The following is a 21,072-nucleotide window of genomic DNA, read 5'->3' on the forward strand; positions in this document are numbered from 1 at the left end:
TGGACTTGTATCAATCCTTTGTAGTTGGATGTATTTACAAGGGGGCTCACAGGAAAAAGTACTGGTTAAGTTTATATGAAAAAATTTGGAAATTTGTGTTCCTGAATGAATCTCACGCCAAAAATCTTAACCATCCATGATACCACTAATCCCGCTTAGAGTCACTTAGGGCTAGAGCCAATCACAGCTGACATTGGGTCAGAGGTGAGGTACACGCTGGACAGGTAGCCAATCAATCACAGGGCTGACATCTAGAGACAAACAACCAGTCACACTCACAGTCACACTGTTGTGATACATTAAACCAATTTACTTCATGATTATGTTTTTTTTAGATATGGGAGGAAGTTTGAATACACAGAGAAAACCCACACATGCACGCATGCAAAAAATTCCATCCAGAAAGCCACTCTTTGACGGGGATTCAAACCAAGAACTTTCTAGCTGTGCAACAGCACAAACTACTGCATCACTGTGCAGCACAATATAAATTATATTTAACCAAAAGCCAACAACAATGAAAATAACTTTTCCTCAGGTTCAAATAAAAGTTGTTTAGGCCTCAACATGTTTGATAGTGGACAGTCTAACATAGAGACACATAACAGCTATATGAGAAGGGTGTAAAATAGTGCAATAGTGCGTGCAGTGTGGGTGTGTGGGTTACAGTATTTGATGAAAAGGGACGATGGTGTGATAGTGGATCTCTCTTTAAGCCCTAACAACTTAGCTGACCTCAGTGCAGCTGTGAATAGTTTGTCATTTTAAACGGCTGTTTAATAGAGCTGCCTTAATAAATTAAAGGTCAGATTAGCTATTATAATGTTGATGACACCACATACACACTCAGCAGAAGGACTGGTTAGATTATAGGTGGGAGAGAATGTATTTTCTTCACGGTACTGTTCTTTACTATTGCAGTACTTTCTCTCTCTGTATCAGTTTATTTGAATTCAATCCCCATTTGAAATTTGGTTTTACCTCAGGACAAAAATACTTAACTTCTGGCTGCTATTTGCTTCACTGGGAAAATAAAGCAGCTGCTTGCTTTTCAGTATTCATGAATAAAATGTATTTAAATATTCCATGTAAATTGGGGCAGACTGTAAGTGTCTATCAAATCCAACGAGTCTGATGTTTATTCATCTTGTTTATTTTTTTCATTACACCCCCATGCTTCAAGTTCAATCAATTTCTACAGCAAAAACTGTTCCTTTACTTAGACAAGTGTTATAATAACATATTTCAAAAATGTGCTTAAATGTGTTTTACAAACTACAACTCATAATAATAAGTGTTTTTTAGTGTAATAAGCAAGGTGCGGGTGAAATTAGACTATCCTAGGTCTACTGGACGCAAACTACAAAAGCATGTTTTCGATTTGTTATTTTAACGAGCCACTATGTAGCCTATCATGTTATCACGGCTTTAATACGCTACTGAATGTATACAGTTGTTATATCAGTTCACCTCTTGTCCCAGGTGAGCTGCAGACGGACACCGCCCACCTTCTCCTGCTGCGTCCTGTACTGTGATCCGCCCAGCAGGACCACTCGGTGCACGTCACTCAACCTACACCCCGAAAACAACATCAACCGAATAAGTGACACGTTTGGGTTTTTTTTTTTTTTTTTTTTTTTTATCATGTTGAGTTAATTTCAGGGTTTAAAAAAGAAGCAAGTTGTTAATGTGAAATAGGCCCCCGAAGCTGTGAGCCGGGCGGGCGAAGGATGCAACCTGTTGCCGGTTCCGGGATAAGCCAAGAAAAAGGGATAAGCCGGGGGACAACAGACGCACGTGCGCTTGACAGGTGGGAGACTGTTTGACAGGTGGATACCTGTTGCAGCTTTTTGTTTCTTACCAGCTCCGTGAACGGTTACACACCAACCGGGACAGACCCTGCGGTGATCCGGGGATCCAGCTCCGGTGCCCGGGCCGGGCAGAGAGCAGCAGAGAGGCCCATGGGTGGAGGAGGAGGAGGGGGGGGGGAGGGGGAGGCGGTGTCTACGGTGGATTTTCATTAGCAGGGTTTTTATTTAAAGAGGCAGGAGTCAACCTACAGCATCCACTCCTGTTTGAGTGTTTACCAGTAACAACGTGCTTTGATGTTATGTTTATTAAAACAAGTATTTAGTATTCTCTGATCTCTAACTCAAATTATTGTTTAATTACACAAATAGACATTCGATATATAGATAAAGTATCTATCTATCTATCTATCTATCTATCTATCTATCTATCTATCTATCTATCTATCTATCCATCCATCCATCCATCCATCCATCCATCCATCCATCCATCTAAAAAATAAAAATATAAAAATCCACCTCAGTCCCAATCCCCGGTCCCCCCCATAACCATATGCACTGTATGTCCTGTTGTCTCACATGTATGTCCCTGTGTTCACCCTTTGTCGGCGCAGCCCTTAAAACTGTACCATGTTGGTGAAAAAGAATTTCCCCGCGGGGACAATAAAATAAAAAGTCTCAAAAGTCTATCTATCTATCTATCTATCTATCTATCTATCTATCTATCATCTATCCATCTATCCATCCATCCATCCATCCATCTATATTTAAAGGAAACTTCATAGGCAAAGAGGAGTCACCTCTTTGTTTCAAAGTAAGTCCTCAGAGTTAAAATAGATTTTGAATTATTGCCAGCTTTTTCCCTGAATCTGTGGAAAAAAAACAAGGGAAATTATGGCCATGCCTGCAGCAGAAATGTAGGCCTATAAAAAATTAAATGACATTCAATATAAAGCTTCAGTGTCTGTGACATGGGAACCTGCATGCATGTCAACTCTAGTGAGGAGGGAGACAGCTCTATCCAAAAACAGGTGTCAGAGTTACAGATTGCGTGCATAACTCAGAAATTTGCAATTGTTCATTTAAAAAGCATACCAAGAAAAAACAACAGACTTTTAGTTGGTGTCCTGTTGTTGAAGAAGTGAATATTTTAAAGTCTACTTTAAAGATAGGACAGATTCAGAGACATGGGACATGAGGGAAAACATTTAACAATTCATGATAATGAGTCAAGCCTGTGACCTGTGCGACGGGAAGTGAAGCCTCTGTAAATGGGACATCTGCCTGAGCGAAACCCACTCAGTTCAAATTTAATTTCACACATAGGCTGAAACATACACATGCACGAACAGGATCCTATGGACATGCGCTAACGCTGGCACCCTCGGCAGTACTCAGGAAATTTCCAGATTTTAACCAGCCACCCCTCCGGTTCCAAACCCAAGTACCTGAGCTACCGCCACTTCAAACTGCAATTAAACCAAATTGTTTATCTGAAATAGGAATTTCTAACTTTATATATTATCTGTATACAATGCCAAACCGTATCTTCATGTATACAGGCATGAATGAAGGTGCTCAACAACAAATACAGTGAATAGAAGGAATTTATTTAGAAAAATAAATAACACACTGAAGTAACAAATCTACAATAAATCAGCTTCCTGTTTTTTAAACATCATTCTCTCTGAACAGTCACTTTAATACACAAGGATTAATAATACATACATCTGAAATATACCCAGTATATTTATTGTTTATGTAATACTGTCTAAGATGTTTGTACTTTCTGCATCAGGATACAAGCAGAAAATAAATTCAGGTGAGCTCATGGTTTAGATTTTCACCTGAAATTACTTAGTCTCATTTACACTTTAGTTAGGCAGTCAAATTATCTTAAAAGTAAGACTGCTCAGCTAGCAGCCTGTGCAACTTCTTTCAATTCATTGATGTTGACAGTAAACTTTGTTAAGCTCTGTTAATCCTAGTTTAGCATCAAAAACATGTTGATCAAGGTTAGCTAACTTTTAGCATAGTTTCAACAGGCCAAAAATATAGTTTACATTTGACACAGGCTGGTGCTAGTTACTCATTGTGGCTTCTGTAGCAACATCTTTATTCAACAACTTTAAAAACAACTCCTTCTAAATTTAAGACCTGTTCACCTGAAATAAAATGTTTGGTTGATATTTGTTCAGCTATAAGAAAAGCTTACAATTAGCTAAATGTGTTTTTGCAAATGGATGAATGTTGTTGTTACAAGACTTTTGCAGCTGTTCATCTTATTGTTTAGCTAAATGTTACGTTAAATAGCTTGGTTCTACTTAGCTTATGGTTCAGTTTTACACCTTTAAAAGGTGCCCACTGTTTAAAAAAGTTTTCTTGGCTAAATGTATGGAAACATTTCTCCCAGCTAGAAATAAACTGTCATGTCTGTGTTATTTTATAAGAGCAGTCAAAGAGGATTCTTTGGGAATGGTACATCAACCTCACACAGACCAATGTGTCAGATTGGCTTATAAAGCGCTGCATTACAATCAACAATTACGTCCCTTTAACCCCCCTTACAAACACAAACAACATCATAGTCACATTCCACTACACTACTGTTTAGCAAAATATACATTTAAAATACTAAATGAAGAAAAGAAACAAACAGAACAAAGAAGACAAACTGAAGAACACCTGAAAGCAGGAAATCTCTTCAAACATTTTGAAATGTCTTTTGGTTGTGAAAGTGCTTTTGCAGGCCTCTAAGCTTTCAGGGTTCACTGAAATAGCGAGCATTGTATTAGTTCTAATAAAAGATATTTTTGTAACACCTTATGCGTTGCCGTCATGCCAAAATGTTGTCAGGAATGTAGCCATTAGAAGTGGATCTTTACCTTTGTCTATACCAGTGGTTCCCAAAGTGGGGACCCAGAATTAGAAAAGGAGGGGCATGGCTTAAACGAAACACTGCAAGGAAAAAAAGCCCATCGCTAGCTAGTCCTATTTCATGTTACTGTAAGCTATATACATACTAACGTTGAGGATTTGGTTGAATGAGTTATAAAGAGGGCTGTTTTAAACTTTCGTTCTTGTACTTTTTTTCTAGGATTGGAATGTCTTTCTTATTTTCAGGTTAAAAGTTTGGTTTAGAAATAGTCTCTTTCCAAATGTCTCAGTTGACTCAATGAGAACCATTCAAACTTTGCACCTGTCAAATAACTCTGCGGAGGACTGAGCTGAATAATCACAGGTTAATAATAAAGAGCAACAGACACCAAGAACACAAACAAGGAACCACAGATTTTGTTTTAAAGGTCGCAGTGCCTTTAAAACATCCATTTTCAAACAAATACTCATCACATATTAATGCTAAGTTGTCTCAGAACCTGACTCAGAGGAACCCTTACACACATACAACCATAAGAGACGGTTTAAAGAACAATAACCTTGTCTCTATTTACATCCTCTGACTGGAACAAAAATCAGATGGATGAGATCAGTTAGTTGTGCTTCAGTGCTATACAGACCTACTGTTGTGATTTGACTGAAGGAGTCCTACAGTCACACAGGTTTTCACTTAATTTGTCTAATTACGCCTCTTCTATGGACAATAGGGCCCTTCATACGAGTAGACTTTGAACTGCACAAACTTGCTATACTGTTCATACACAGAGATCTAATCAGCCAAATTAACAACAAACACCTGTGTGTAGGTGTCTTAGGCCTTTTAAACAAAAATGGATAAACAGTAATGGGCCACTTAAAGAGAAACAGCATTATTTCCTGCTGATCTTTTTATTTCACAGAAAATTCGTAGTAAATTGTTTTAAAGTATTATATATAAATATACAAAAGTACAGTAACGTGTAGTATCCACAGTAAACGTAAATGTGTCTTCTGAGTTTAACGTTATAGGACAGCAACCTGTTTCACCACTGACGTTATAGGTTGTGTCCATTTTTGACTATTTAAAGGTTAAAATCAATTTATTTCATGGCTTTGTTTGTTTCTGAGCTTCATGTAAACTCCATATCTTAAATATATGACTCAAAGTGAGATGGCCACTTGGCTGTGTGTGATCAGCCAGGATGAGACCAGGCTTTACCCAGACCCTGCCTTTGTGTTATTGTGGTTTATCTTGGAGCCTTTCCGCCCATTGGGTAGGAAGGGGCTGGACTCAGAAGTGACGACGATGCTTGGGATTCGACCAATCGTGCCTCTCCTCACATGCGACTCTCCAAAATCCCCACTCTGTCAGACAGAAACACAGACAGTGTTTGTGTGTTACCATCAATTGATTGTAATTAGTTTGTACTTGTAGGGACTATACACAACTCTGTTTCCAAAAAAAAGTTTGGATCATTTTTTAAAATCACTTTAAAACAGGGTGTGATGATTTTCAAAACTTTAAAATCTGACATTTAATTGGAAATAGCTCAAAGACAAGATTTTAAGCACTGAGGAGACTGGTGACGTTATTTTAAAAGTTGAACGATTTACCATTCTTTTTAAATGTAGGAATTCAGCTGTTCAACTGTTCAGCTTATCCCCTTTGTCTTGTTTGGTGTTTCATACTGCCTTAAACATTTTCAATGGTGACAATTTAGGATGAAGGCCAGTTTATCGCCTGGAGTCGTACTACAGAGCCACGCAGTTTGTAAGATGTCCAGAATGAGGTATGGCAGTGTCTCGCTAAAACTCAAGACCCTTAAAGAAATGTTTTGTACTCTGCAGCATATGTTGCTCCAAAGTCAGTAAGATTAAGCATTAATGAATCCCTCACAAATGTGCAGGTTACCATTTCCATGAGCACGAATCAACACACACCCATACGATCACAGATGCTGGCCTTGGAGCTGTGCACTGACAACAATGGGTATGGTCCCTCTCCTCTCTAGCTCAAAGAACAGAATGTTCAATATTTCCAAATAGAAAGTCAATTTCTGACTCGTCAGACCTCAGGACAGTTTTCCACTTCGCCTCAGTTAATTTTGACCCAGAGACTGAGGCTGCATTTTAGGCAGAGTTCAGGCCAGCATTTGCATTTTTGCAGTAAGGTCCACTAAAGGGTCTTGTCTGTTTTTAAGAAAGTGCTGTTTTCTAGCAGTTGTCTACCTACTGATCTAGTTAAAAGTAAGTTTACATTCATAGCTCGGATCCTGTCCATGTAACACAATGAGTAAAACTCTACTTTTAAATTGCACATCCCTGAATGTGTCTTGTGTTTGCTTTATTTGTGGGGGGTTTTTAGAAGAAGAAAACAATGGTGAAAGTTTCTTCTTCAGAGTTTTAAGTAGTTGTTCCAAATATGAAAAGGTATTGTGCCTCTGTCGTCTTTGTCTGTAATGTTTTCAGCCCATGACAATAATTGATCAAATCACATCACTGCACTGTGCTTACATTAGGAATGCTGCCACGTTCACTGGCTCCCACCAAGGAGAAATCAGTGTCATATGATGTCTGGAAGAAAAACAAACAAATGAATGTTAGTCCATGATTATTCACCAGCGTCCTGAAGCAGCAGCCATGATGTAAATCCTCCCCAATGCCAAGACAGAGATTCATTTGTAAATTAGATTTAATCAAGGACGCAGGCAGGAGGCCAGACTACAAACCATCAAACTAATCTCTAATCAATTACCAGGAATTTCAATGCACCTGTTAAAAGATAAGCGATATATTTGAGTCAATGATTAAGATCAAAAGAAAAGAGGATTTCCTCATTCAAGCTGAAAAGCACATCAAGCAGATTAAAACCACAGTGCAGCAGATTGTGTTGAACACTGGTGTTGGGAAAGAAAAAGCTTCACAATGGCAAAGAGCTGCTTTCATCAGATCAGACAGAGAGAGCCTCAACTGACCCCCAAATATGACCCACAATCCCGCTGACTCCCCCTCAAGTGGCCCTCATCCTTCCCTCCAACTGAAAGCAAAGGTAATAATTGACATAGAGGCAAACAGATCCAAGCGTTGTTGTTGTGATCTCATGTATAAGTCATCTGCTGTTATGTCGACCAAACTCCCAGGAGAAAACAGGGATTTGAAATTGACACCCTCAATGAATACAATGTATTTTTCAGAGAAGCGAAATATGACACTGACACCTGTAGCTCATTGAGTGAAAAACATTCAACCAAAAAAAGTAGATTTCAATAATCAGTGGCATTTTTTTTTTTTTTTAAAGATTTATTTTTGGCCTTTTTGCCTTTATTGATAGAGTCGGAGGACAGTGGATAGAGTCGGAAAGGGGGAGAGAGTGGGGAGAGACATGCGGGAGGGTGGCCACAGGCCGGACGCGAACCCGGGCCGCCCGCGCGAGGAGCAAAGCCTCGCAACATGGTACGCGCGCGCACGCTGCCGCTGCGCTATCGGCGCCCCATCAGTGGCATTTTAGACTAATATTTAAACAAAGTGTTTTGAACTCTGACTCCTTTGCAACAGCAGATGAGAGTGTATAACATCGTGTTGATGTATATGTATGGCCCAGGGCTTACACTGTTTCTATGGAAGCGAAATGCAGAAAAAAACTCCCTTTTGATGATTTGTATTTTATCAAGTGAAAGCAATATGTCTCTGTACATTTCAAATCAATTGATGCTTAGAATATGAAGAAGATGTGTTACCTACACAGCAGTTTATTAAAGTTGTATCATTTTCTATATTGGATCTATATAATTGTAAAAAGTAGCAGTAGAGAAAATACAGGAGAAGAAAAACTTTTTGAACTTTTTAAGTGCTGTACTTTTGTATGTTTGTGCGCTTGTTGTTTTTCTTATATAAAAGAGAAAATTCATCAACATCCTGGATGATCTAACTGATTGACAGGTGAGAGGTGTTTACCTTTTCAAAGATGCCCGAGTCGTGGCTCTTCATCTTGGACTTAAAGCTGGAGGAGGGTTTGAAGTCGGGCAGCTCAGCCGTGTCTCTGCTGATGTCACAGGAGACCTGACGGCTGGCAGGTCTGGAGCTCATACTGGACAGATCAGCCTCAGTGTCTGTCATACCCTGCAGAGGAATTTAAACACTTTGATTCACACACACATACACTGAGTATCTGCATCTCTTGCTTGAGCTTTCTAATAATTTAATGTCATTTTAATGCTCAAATTGGTCAATGCTTACCGATTCGCTGTCGGAGGCGGAGGAGAGGCGGGACTTGCCGTTGCTCTGTCGTCTGAACTGGCTGCTGATGTCGGAGGTCTGGCTGGTCACAGTGGAGCGACGTGTCGACATGAAGCTGCTGCTGGCCGAGCGGAGGTCACGAGGATGAACACAGAGCAGGACGCCAAGACATGGGATGTACTTAGCTAACGCTAACCTGGACAAAGAGATCATGAAATCAGAATTTATCGACAATTTATCATTTCTGATAACAGTCGATTTAGTTACTGTGTTCTGCTTTGACACATGACAGTGTGGTTAGTAGGTTTGGTATCATTGTGTCTTTCATTGTGAGTTTGTGAGCATGGTGGAGAGATACAGTGTTGTTCACAAATAAATAGTCCCAGGACTCCTGTGTTCTTTATGTAGAGCCATTCAACTATACTGTGTGTCCGACTAATTTCTGCTGGGGTCTAACATTATAACCTTTGACTTTGAATCAAAGGCACAAAACACCTTGGTTGGACTCAAACTTTAACCTATGTATAATTTCCTGTGACTCTGATTCTTAAGTGAAAGACTTCATTTCTTCATTGAACTTAAAGTTGTTCCTTCCATGTGTTATTTTACATATTGTTCACACTTTTGAGCTAATTTTGAACTTGAATTTCCCTCGGGATCAATAAAGTATCTATCTATCTATCTATCTATCTATCTATCTAATTCACCCTCCAACTTAAAAACTCCTAACAATTAGAGTCATGTGTCTCCATCTAATCCTAATGTGTATTTGAGTGTCTCCAGCTCAGTCAACATTCAGGTTAACTGAACAGCAGTCAAATTAGATTGCTCACATCAGGGAAGATCAATTTTAGAACAGGCGAAGCAGCAGGCAGGTCAGCTGGAGTTAAATGAACATTTAATTTAACTGAAAGTCGTATCAAGGAAAACTGATTCAGCTTCATGAGCCTGCCCTGATTACATTATTTTACTTTGTTGTATTTTCTTTTCTATTGTTGATCAACAACAACAATCAGCTGTAACAAATAGATTTGTTTTGTTGGTGGGTGTCATTAAATTGTGTGTTACCTGTATTTGGGGTGTGTGATGGCATAGATGATGGGGTTGTGGATGGCCGAGGCCTTGGCAATGACGGCAGGCACAGAGTTCATGTAGGGGGTCAACATGTCTGAATATCTGCAGCAGGAAACACAGAATGAACACAGTGACGGAGCAGAAAGAACTGCGTGGATTCAGCATCGTGATCCTAGACAATTTAGCAACTGCTTGGGGGGGGGAGACTCTACAAACACATCACCCAGACCAGACGTGACTAGCATCACTGGAAGGCAACAAACAAGGCAACAGTTTTATCTCTTAGCTACAGTGTATAGATAGAGAATATATTACTATACTAGTGATACAGAATATATTAGTATAATTAATTAAACAACTATCTTTTTTACTGTATTTAACGTAGGTTTTTAGTACATTTTTCATTTAAATGTTATCTGTTGCTTGATAACTTTTGTCCTCTGCTGTGAACTATTGTAACAACTAAATCAGAGTACAGTTTAAAGATAGTTATGCTCACCTCCGTAATTTCATTTAATGCTGCTTTATAATTAAATGCTTTTATAGGATTCGCAAAACATTGTCTGAATTTCTCCTGAACATTTCAATTTAGCACACAGACTTTGAGGTGTTTTCAATCCACATCAGTAAGCTAGAGTGTTCTTTGAGCAGTATCTTGTGGGCATTGCAGGATTTGAATTATTTTACAGCGATGTGCAGTTTTTTGGGGGGTTTTTTTACCCAGCAAAGGCAGTGAGAGCAACGCTGGAGTATGGCGACCAGGAGACGACATAAAGCAGGATAACAATCAAAGCGATCTTCGCCATCTTCCACTCGTTCTGCAGTCGGTGGAAATTCTTCACCGAATCACGATTGCTGCCATGACTGTGAATACTGCCACTTATCTTCCCCACAGCCCTGGAAACACAAACCCATGGTGAAACTGAGAATATTGTGTTAAACTTTGAACAAAAAAAACAAGCAATTGTATAAGTCAGACCCTGGATAATTTTGTATTATTAAAGTTGGTGAAAGACAATCAGTCATTTCACACTTCCTAAAAGAAAACCAAAAGCTCACTTCTTCAGAAACAATGCATTTATTTAAATTACTGTCGTGTCCAGGTACAGTACATGAGGCTGACCTGTGCTAGGTTCATAAATAAATAGGTTAAAGGTTGCTGTAATGAAGACGTAAAAAAGAGGTTAATTAAAAGTTGGACTTTACACCTTGTGGGGTCGTTCTGCATGATGACAAAGTCAGGAGATTTTCCACAAAGTTCCCATTAAATAAATGCGTTGCTTCATTTGATTAAACATTCAATTGTACAAAATGCACATCTATTCGACCCACTTTTCCACTTTTTGGATTTACTTTTTGCATGATGGTGCATGTAAAATTCTGCCTCACCATACATAGAAAAAAACAAGAACACATCGATCACACACACAGACTTACTGGTTAGTGTTGCGGATGGCCCGAAAGATGAAGACGTAGCAGTAAATGATGATGAAGAGTGGCAGAAAGAAGACAAAGATGCAGAGAAGCATGGTGTATGCTCGGACCGACGGGGTGAAGGTCATGTAGTCCCATGTACAGGACGTCAGCAGGCCCTCCGGGACGTAGGCGCCTGAAGCGAGAGAGACAAAAAAGACAGCTTTTATGTCTTATCATGCTCATAAAACAAACCTGGATGCCCTTCGGCACCCATTAAGAATTTTTGTAAATAACAAACACACATTTCTTAGTTGCAGACATATCCTCTCAATATTGTTTTACAACTTGCATGAGCCTCCATGGCTCCTTACCTACACTACACTTCACTTACTGTGTGTGGCCAAACACAGTAATGCATCCTTACCAACAGCTACTGGATAAAAAGAAAAGTAGGAGTCAAAGTTCTTTGATTTGTGCTGTCTCCACAATAAAGACATCAAAAGCCATTTTAAAGATGGCCATTTAAGACCATCTCTAGATATAAAACCACTAATATCACGCAAGTGAAACTCCTACCAGGGACGGCTTGAGAAAAGGCAATGTAGCTAATTTGCCTCGGGCTCTACATCGCCAAGGACAAACGCATGAGTACAAAAAGTAATCAATATTGCTCTATTGAGTATTGAGTTTAAGTAGAAAACTAAATCAATTGTTAGGTGGTCAACTACCCGACTCCTGTCCGATCTCTGCACATTCTAACAGAGGAAGTAGACTGGGAGGGTTCATGTTCTTGTGGACAAAAAGAACTTGGTTGGACAGAGAAAAACAAGAGAATCTGGTCTGGCCTAAAAATGTGTTTCCAAGTAAAGGTGGTTAACAAAAATGGTTAGAAAGAAATAAAAAAAAATGTAAGAAGAATTATACTGAAATTATCCTGTTTAGTTGTTTGAGTTGAAGCTCATTTTGAACTTCTTTGCATGGATCTGCAAATAATATTTTTTGAATGGTCAATGATCCGCTGAATATTTGTTTTATCCATTAAATGATAATAACGTTCCACAACTGGTATCAGAATGTAGCTTTGTAAGGATTTTGAAAATCTCACATGTCACAGATTTATTTAGTTACTTTACTATGACGGAGCTGAAGTCACTCTCCCCTTTCACTCTTGAGCCTACTATCTGCCTAACTTGGCCTCTGCAACACTGAGGGGTGAAATGAGCTCCTCATTGCAATGTTAATATAACAGCTGGTCCCACTCTTCTCTGTTTGGAAAAGATGAAAATACATACAGGGGAAGAATGCTAAGTGATCATATTTATAAGAATAACACTTCAGATTTATTTCACTATTGTTTAGAAAATTTCTCATTCTCTAGCATTTACTCCCCAGTTTGACCTCCAGCCGACCTGAACCTACAAACTGTAATAGAAACATTTTCTTTTATTTCATCTTTCCTCATGAGAACATTTAGTCCTTATGAGACGATGGAAAAAAAAAAAACAAGAGCGAAGACACACACCAAGTATCGCTTAAATAAGCTCTACATTGATGGGTAACATTTTCCACCTGGACGGAGTCTGGAGAGTTTTCACTTCAGACTGACGAAGATTTGTGGGGAGATTTATGCTTCCATACATTCGGATTTACATAACAACGTGAGATCCAGCAAGCTGAAGGGAATGAAAACCAGGTGAGAGGAAGAAAATCACACAACATATGTCAAGTGTGTGTGTGTGTGTGTGTGTGTAGGTGTGTGTGTGTGTGTGTGTGTGTGTGTGTGTGTAGGTGTGTGTGTGTGTGTGTGTGTGTGTGAGATGGAGCGTGACCCTGGAATGAACCAATAAAAAATGGGATTTGAAGGACAAATGAGCAATAAGTTTGAGGTGATAAAGAGCTTTGATGATAAGGCTGAGAAAAAAAATGGAGAACAGTACAGACTGGTATATAGTCTACTGTGTGTGTGTGTGTGTGTGTGTGTGTGTGTGTGCGCAGGTGTGCTCACTCCAGCCGAAGAACGGTGGCAGGCTCCAGCCCAGAGAGTAGGCCCAGGCTGCCGAGAGGATGAGTAAAGCCCGTTTCCTTGACAATTTGCCGATGGAGGTGAGAGGCCGCGTGATGACAAAGTAACGGTCGATGGCGATCACCATCAGCGTGATCATGGAGCAAATCCCAAAGAGAGCGCCACAGAATGCGTACAACTCGCAGCCTGCCAACACAGGGAAGATCAAGTTTAGAGTATGTCTGTGTGTGTGTGTGTGTGTGTGTGTGTGTCTGTCTGTCTGGTGTCTGCGTATAACTTAATCAGGGCCGAACATCCTTGTAGAAATTGTCAAACTTAATAAAAACTTTTATTCTGCCACTTGGAAAATGTAGGTTGTACACAAGGGCAGATGTAACTACTTGAACATGATGTGACCGCCTCTTAATGCTAAGATTTTGAGACAATAAACCGAAACCCTCTTTATGTGTGTTTCCATGGGCTGGATGAAACGATCCTTCAAACACAAACACAGGGTAGGGAAATGATTCCATCTGAAATAATAATATTTGCTTTTTCAGGCCCCCTTTTTTAAAAGCTTTCACACCCCATTATTTCTTAAAATTCAATGAATAAAAAGCAGCAACTCAACACCTCCTCTGCTTGTCCTTCACTTTTTCTTTCAGCTATGGGAATTAAACACCAGCAAACCACTCACTGTCATATTAAAATGACCTCAGAGCGTCTCTCCAGGGAGACGGAGGAGGATCGACTTAAATGTAAACACTGTGCAGAGGTGCTCTAATTCTCGCTGTCAGGGTAGCAAAATAGAAAGCAATCTGAAGGTCGGAAAGTGAAGACACAGAGAATGAACAATTTCACTTTCTGCAGTAAAAAAAACTGCATAACACACACACACACAACAGGTCTGATAAATAACCACTGCAGTGTGTGAGTGTGGTATGCGTGTGCAGGCTTGTACCTTTCTCTCCAAAGATCCACCTCTTGTGCATGCTGGTGGTGAAGAAGATGGGCGTCTGGGTGACACACATCAGCAGGTCGGTGATGGCCAGGTTAATGATGAACATGTTGGCCGGCGTCCGCAGGCTACGACTCCTGCAACACACACACACACACACACACACACACACACACAAGAATGTTTAAGCCATGACAGCACAACAATCCTTTCCGTAGGGGTGAGTCCAGACGTTTTTGGCCAAACTGTAATACCCATCTACGCACACACAACAAAGTCATATGCTGTACAAACAAATGATTCCTCCTTCATAATTGTGAATCAACATCCAGTTTGAGTTTGAGTTGTTGACCTTGAAATGTTTGGGATTTCAGCCTCGTAGCCAAGTTCCCAAACTTTGAAGCTTGCAGCTGGCAAAATGATGGTGCCAGAGACTGGGGACCCTCAGTGTCCCTGGAAGAGGTATAAAGCATATAACTATGCACACAGCAGCGTACACGCACTAATGAAGCACTAAGACTATAAGTCATTGACGATCAGGTCTTGCTCATTCACCCTTTCTTTTTTGTGTGCACATTCACTATATGTCATTCTCAGGCATACTTGTAATAAATATAAATATAAATAAATTCATATAAATAAATAATGAACATGACTCTGCCCGACGCAGCAGCGTTTAGCTTTTTTGAAAAATTGCTCATTATGTCTAATGCCGCTCTGTGATGTTTGGATGTACTTATTGTAATTTGAATTAGTGATTTTGATCTTAGATCTTAAACACATGCTGCACTGCTCAAAGTGTGCGTGAACTCAAGTGGCAGTATGTGAGAATGCAAATGTTCTTATCATTTCACAAGGAGACTGAAGGGACACTTATCTGCCACCCTCTGCCTTTAGTTGTGTGTTCACAGAGATGAACAGTGTTTTTCCTCTTCATACCGCTGTTCACCTCATTTCTCTGTGTACTGTTTTTCACTGTTGTGCTGGGATCCTGAAACGTTCTTCTTTGAAACAAAAAACATGTCATGTTGAAAGCAGAGTTCTTTTCCTGCATGCTCATAAACCTAAGCATCTCCAATAGTTTGAAACACATCTCAAACTGCTTCTTGTATTTAAACAAGCGAATCCCGACATTGTTCGGGCTTGATGGCACAAACATTTCATAAGAGAGTTCATAGGTACAGTGGCTCAATGGGCACTGGTTGTGGAAGTAGGAAGCACAGGTAGCCTTCTCTCAACTCCAAAACTATCCTTTCTACTCAAGTTGCTACTGTAGCAACACTTAAAACAAGCAAGTTGATATAAAACGTATTGGCCCTTATAAATGATCTCCACCAGCCAAATCTTTGTTGACTGCAACTGATGGATTCGAATGTCAACACAAGCAGCAGGTTTCAGGACTCTGTGAGGTTCTAAGTGTTTCGGAGGATGAAGAGGATGAAGAGGAGGCCACGTGGAAATAATCACTTCGTCCTGTTTCTTCTCGGTCTAAAATGGACATCTTATAAATAGAAAGCCTGTCAGAGCAGGACTGATTGTAATGAAAAATCAATTATTTTCCCTTAAGTAATAACCAATGAGGGAAACTCTTTCTAAGTGCTGAAGCTACAATCGAGATTCAAAAAAACATTCGGCTATGTGTTTAAGAGGAAGACGTTTGCAGAGATGAAAGATAAAAGACAGCGCGCCATCGATAAAAACCAAAGACGTCATGACTCAATATATTGACCCAGAGTGCTGTTCAGAAGATTAAAAGTGTTTGAAACACTTTTGCAGCTTGAAAAGACCCATTTATTTGTCCCATTTGAGGATGGTCTGAGGATGTTTAAACATGAAGATAAAATAAAACAAATTGGTTGCAGATGTTTGCTGTATGCTTCTTAAAGATGCAATATGTAAGATATCTACTGAATTTACTATAAATGATCTTACTATATCATCAAACGTTAAAGAAGCACGTGATAGGATGCAATATTGTCTGAGTCCGTCTGTTCCTCTGAATGAGCATCCATCCGGGCTGCAGCTCAGTGCTGCTACTGATTGCTCATAAGAAAACATAAATTCAGTTTCAGCAACAAAATCAGACACAGAATAAGTTGGCACAGAGTGGCTTGTGGTGGTTTTAAAACAGCCCTTTGGATGATACTCATAAATAAACAACATTTTTGTTTTATTCAGTGATTTAGGAAAACTCTTAAATTATTTTATTTTTCCCAATGTGCACATATAAATAAGTGGCTGCTCCTCTGATAAACTTAATTTCAAGTTGATATGATACAGTATGTGATATATCAAACTTCACCTTTATAAGGTCTGAAATTGTGTTTTGGAGCAGAAATGCTCAACCATGACAGCTCATGTTTGGCTATTGATATACAGTATGTTGAAACTTGAACACACTGTGTGTGTGTAAACTGATTAAGTTCATACATTACTTACTTTAAGTGTTTGCCCTTTGATCATACTTATAATTGGAAATAGATGCAAAATATTGCAATTTTCTCAATTATTGCCACTGGTTTAAATACTTAAACCACATTCCTTGTGAAACAATGATGTATATTTACATGCAAACATTGGCACAGAAAGCTATCTTACTTGCAAAAAGCGTATATAACCAGGAAGTTGCCAATCATGCCGGTGATTCCGATGGCAAGGATAACAGAGCCGATGGTGTAGTGGGCGTGGTCGGGCACATCCACTGTGGGGAAGGGATTAGGGGCCTCGGGCGCCATCGCCACCTAGAATAACAAAAAGGATGTAAAGTGTTAATGTGATTAGGTTGGTATCAACAGCATTATTTAGCAATGTGACAGGGCTGTTTTCACATTTTGCCCCACAAATATTTCAACAACAAAAAAAAAAGTTGTTTAATGATCAAAATGAAAATTCTGCAACCCTGCTCGCACCTACGAGAAGCTTATGATTTATCTACATATTGTTTTTTTCTCTGTAGGGATGTAATGTAAACTCACGAAACCCATCGTCGTTTTAACACGTATGCTGAAGTGACATGAAAGAATTAGCAGTGATTAAAAAGTCCTTCCCATCAAGACATTTTAACTCAACAAAGTAATAAGCCATCACATCCACAGACCTCCCTAATCACCACCCTAATTCCCTCTCATAGACTGATATCTTCATAGGCCCGCACATTACTGTTTCTAATTAACATCCTGCCTCAAATTTCTCCATCCTGACTCCCTGTTGCCATGTTAACGACATAAATTACTCCACTTGCAGCTGAACCATTAGGCAGGCTGTTAATAAGAGTTGGAGGTCAGTTCATTAGACTGGGATGCAAACTGAAGTTTTTATCAAATTACCTTCATAAAGAGTGTGGCCTCCACAATACATGATCTGCTCATTCTGCACAGTATCATAAAGCATTTTGTACAAGCCTCAGATGAATAGCTCATAGTGTTCTATAGGATACGTTGAATATCTGCTTTAAAATGTCAGCAGGGCAGAAAGGCTTCACTCTTCCTAATTGGAGATGTAAATTATATATTATATAATTTTTATAAGACAAGCTTTCAGCTCATCCCCAGCCATAACCGAATAGTGTTTCAGCAGCATGTTGCCATGGAGTGTGGTTTAATCAATGATGACATGTGCGATTAAACTGAGCAATGCAAATATTTACCAGCAACCATCCAGCCAATCAGAGCACAGTATCTTTGTGGATTTATAACAGGCATTCTTGTGTAATGTTGACGCTTCTCGCCTTCTGCAGTGACCCATAAGAAAAAAGCCACATCAGGTTCTAAATGTGTGCTAAGTTGTTCACGCTCAGAGCTCCAAACAGTCAGTTTATTGGAAAAGAACCGATGAAGGACGCAGTGACAGGGATGAGGTCTGATACGATGTGACAGAGATGTGATCACTGAGGTGATGCAGCAGGCAACAAACAAGCAAACAGCCAGTTCAAGGACACGCATGCATCTGAATGCAGCCTCACACTGTGAATCAGCACGAAAATCCTTTGAATAAGAAATAAGAGACACGCAATCCAGTGATTCAGTGAAAAAGTATCACATCCTCTTATTGTGTTGGACATTGAATCATCTATTTGTGTTTGTAAATAGGAAGAACACAGGTTGTACTTTAAAAAAACATGTTTGGTTAATTTTCTTTAACAGATTTATGAAGAGTGTGTTTGCTAAAGTAAACAATGTTTTCATAAATATAAAACCTTAAAATTGTTTTGTCACTCCTAATTCCATTGTCCAACTGCAGAAGGCTATTACTCTTGTGGTATGAGTTTTTAAAGATTCCATATACACGTATGTAACAATACCTGACACATATTTAGTGTGAGAGAAACAAGCTAAAGTGTATTTTGCTTTGTATGTAACCTTTAACACTTCTTTTGGGAAGTATCATCTCTGTACGCACATTTGCTTCTTCTGCACATAAATGTGCATATATTTGTATCTTCTTTCCATAAAGAAATCACATTTTAATTCTGGTTTGTGTTAAAAGGGATACTTTTAACACACAATGGGTCGTAGAAATGTAAAATAAGTTTTGAAGTTGGTGCCTTCATGACCGAGAAAAGGCAGAAAAGTGTCATTTTTGGTTCATAAGACAACAACTCCCAGAATGCACGGCACCGTAGGACACTCCCATGGAAGTAGAGGATTTTATGGCGTATTCACATGGTGTCGGACACATCAGAATTTTTTTTGCTTAAATATAACTTTTGACAGTAACATTTCAATGATCTTCATCGTAGCATCCACTTTTTTTGACACTGAAGTCGGAAGAACGACTTCCCAACTCACAAACTTGGACAACCCGTGCAGCCCCTGAATGCAGCATTATTTACAGTCATTTACTCCAACACATTTCCTCAACTGATTCCGCAATTTTGGCATCTTAGAAATTCCTGGCAGAAAAAAAGACTATGTCTGTGTAGGCAAACAGTGAGAGCATCGACACCACCAGTGTGACCCAGCTTGAGTTGACCCACTATATTGTGGCTTGTAGAGATAGCCACAAACATCCACTTCGAGCACAAGACCTTTAAAATCCCCTTCATCCATCAGTTTGAAGTTGAAACGCGTGCAAATGTGCAGCATGGACGTTCAGGTGCCAGAAAACCTCATTGTGTAAAACCAGGTCTGTGGCTGTTTTGAGAGAGAAAACATTCATTATCAAAATGTTTTCCATCTCATCAGCAGCCCTCGCCTTCACTTCAAGTTTGGCTGTTAGGTCGCAAATCTCTCAGCGGGTCAACTGTGGCGTGTTGGGAGGAGCGTGGTCTGTCACAAAGGATTCAGAGTTTCAGCTTCGCCCACCGCCGCTGCCTTTGACTCGAGGAAGATCATTAAAACAGTCTGTCTGCTTTCCTGAGCCTCCACAGCCCCCAAGGGTTAAGTTAAAAGGATTATCCCTCCGTACTGCTCTTTTCTTTGTCGCTACAGGCAACATTTTTTAAAGCCATTATCTCTAACCTTTTATCAAAGAATAACAACAATTCTTTATCCAATTACTGAAAATAAATGAAAAATGACTTTGTGACAACTGCAGTGATTAAAGTTTAAATGTTGGATCATTGTGTTCCCATTATCAATAACCACCCCAGAGAGTAAAGAAACAACACTTTTGTTTTCTTAAAATAACCATGTATGACCTGATGACTTTATATTTACTTTAAATCTTCCGTTGAAAACAGTAAAGACAAAACATATACTGTGATATTCAAAAATGTATGGCTGTGTGTAATTTTCAGCTCTAAAAAAGCGCCGTCAACCGCCTTTCTGACAGCTGGTCAACATCTACGTCCCTCGATAATGGTGCCCAAAAAGATGTGGTGTGCATTGGGTGTACCCTCGTCCGTCAACATCCACTGGCTGCGTTCTCAGTCTGCAGCATGGAGAGCACAGCCGGACAGCTGGAATGCGGAGATGAAGGAATTCTCGCAGTAATTGTAAAGATTGTCTCACGACAGCACAAGAAACCTCATATTGACTCTTTAAACATTAAAAGACAATCAAATGTGATATTTTCATATCAAATAATGACATGGTATTTTAAAGGACGAATGTACAACATTTTTATCCAATAGATTTCGCCCTTGAGCACCAGCATGAGAACAAAAAAATCAAGCGGCATTGTTGCGCTAGCAGGCTAATTGTAGCGCTCTTTAGTTTGCTGGTAGTTTCACAGTGCATGTAAATTTAGACAAAATGACCATGATCTAAAAATTCTTGTGACTTTCAAATAAGCATTGAGTACAGCATGTTATTTTTCTCGTCTCTAGTCCCTAAAGGGGATGAAGATGGTGTAGATCAGACAACATCACAGACGGCGGGACTGGTGTGTCACACTCATTGTGGACAATCATGACTCGCACAGATATTTTTAGAGGATATACTGGATTTCTGCTATATTTAGGTGTAAAATGTTGCACAACCAGCCTTTAAGTAGGGTTCACGGATTTGGTAAAACAGTAAAATTCACAATATGTTGCTCTATTTCTTGTTTCTGTTATTTTATGACATAACTTCACAGTTTCTGAGAAGTATACTAACCGTAATAATCCACATACTTGTATTCTTGTTTTGACTTTAATTTGTCAACCTACAGTCTTGTTCGTTGGGATTTGAGGATCAGGACAGAACAATGTAAAACTATTTTGTGTCTTTTCAAAGTAAAATACATCAAAAAAGACCGAAAACTGAAAATAGGCTGCT

The 21,072-nt window shown here is 39.4% G+C and overlaps 3 protein-coding genes across 8 annotated transcripts in view; 1 reads left to right on the forward strand and 2 right to left on the reverse strand.

Moving 5' to 3' along the window:
* ldb3a (LIM domain binding 3a) overlaps nucleotides 1–1,971 on the reverse strand; it is a 44,411-nt gene extending 42,440 nt beyond the window's left edge. For all 3 annotated transcript variants that reach the window (XM_079362154.1, XM_079362152.1, XM_079362153.1), the window contains exons 1-2: nucleotides 1,862–1,971; nucleotides 1,471–1,572 (exon numbers count right to left, since the gene is read on the reverse strand). The gene's annotated coding sequence lies outside the window, so the exon portion shown is untranslated. The remainder of the gene's footprint in view (nucleotides 1–1,470; nucleotides 1,573–1,861) is intronic.
* Nucleotides 1–21,072, forward strand: part of usp54a (ubiquitin specific peptidase 54a) — a 202,013-nt gene that overhangs the window by 80,484 nt on the left and 100,457 nt on the right. The window lies entirely within an intron of this gene.
* Nucleotides 5,619–21,072, reverse strand: part of opn4a (opsin 4a (melanopsin)) — a 38,218-nt gene continuing 22,764 nt past the window's right edge. The window contains exons 2-11 of the mRNA XM_079362155.1: nucleotides 16,970–17,112; nucleotides 14,375–14,508; nucleotides 13,417–13,620; nucleotides 11,433–11,604; nucleotides 10,716–10,892; nucleotides 9,990–10,097; nucleotides 8,922–9,117; nucleotides 8,640–8,804; nucleotides 7,200–7,259; nucleotides 5,619–6,050 (exon numbers count right to left, since the gene is read on the reverse strand). Of these exons, the coding sequence (XP_079218281.1) occupies nucleotides 5,901–6,050; nucleotides 7,200–7,259; nucleotides 8,640–8,804; nucleotides 8,922–9,117; nucleotides 9,990–10,097; nucleotides 10,716–10,892; nucleotides 11,433–11,604; nucleotides 13,417–13,620; nucleotides 14,375–14,508; nucleotides 16,970–17,112 (1,509 nt within the window). The 3' untranslated portion in view covers nucleotides 5,619–5,900. The remainder of the gene's footprint in view (nucleotides 6,051–7,199; nucleotides 7,260–8,639; nucleotides 8,805–8,921; nucleotides 9,118–9,989; nucleotides 10,098–10,715; nucleotides 10,893–11,432; nucleotides 11,605–13,416; nucleotides 13,621–14,374; nucleotides 14,509–16,969; nucleotides 17,113–21,072) is intronic.

The sequence above is a fragment of the Symphodus melops genome, assembly GCF_947650265.1.
Source record: "Symphodus melops genome assembly, chromosome: 15".
NCBI classification, from domain to species: domain Eukaryota; kingdom Metazoa; phylum Chordata; class Actinopteri; order Labriformes; family Labridae; genus Symphodus; species Symphodus melops.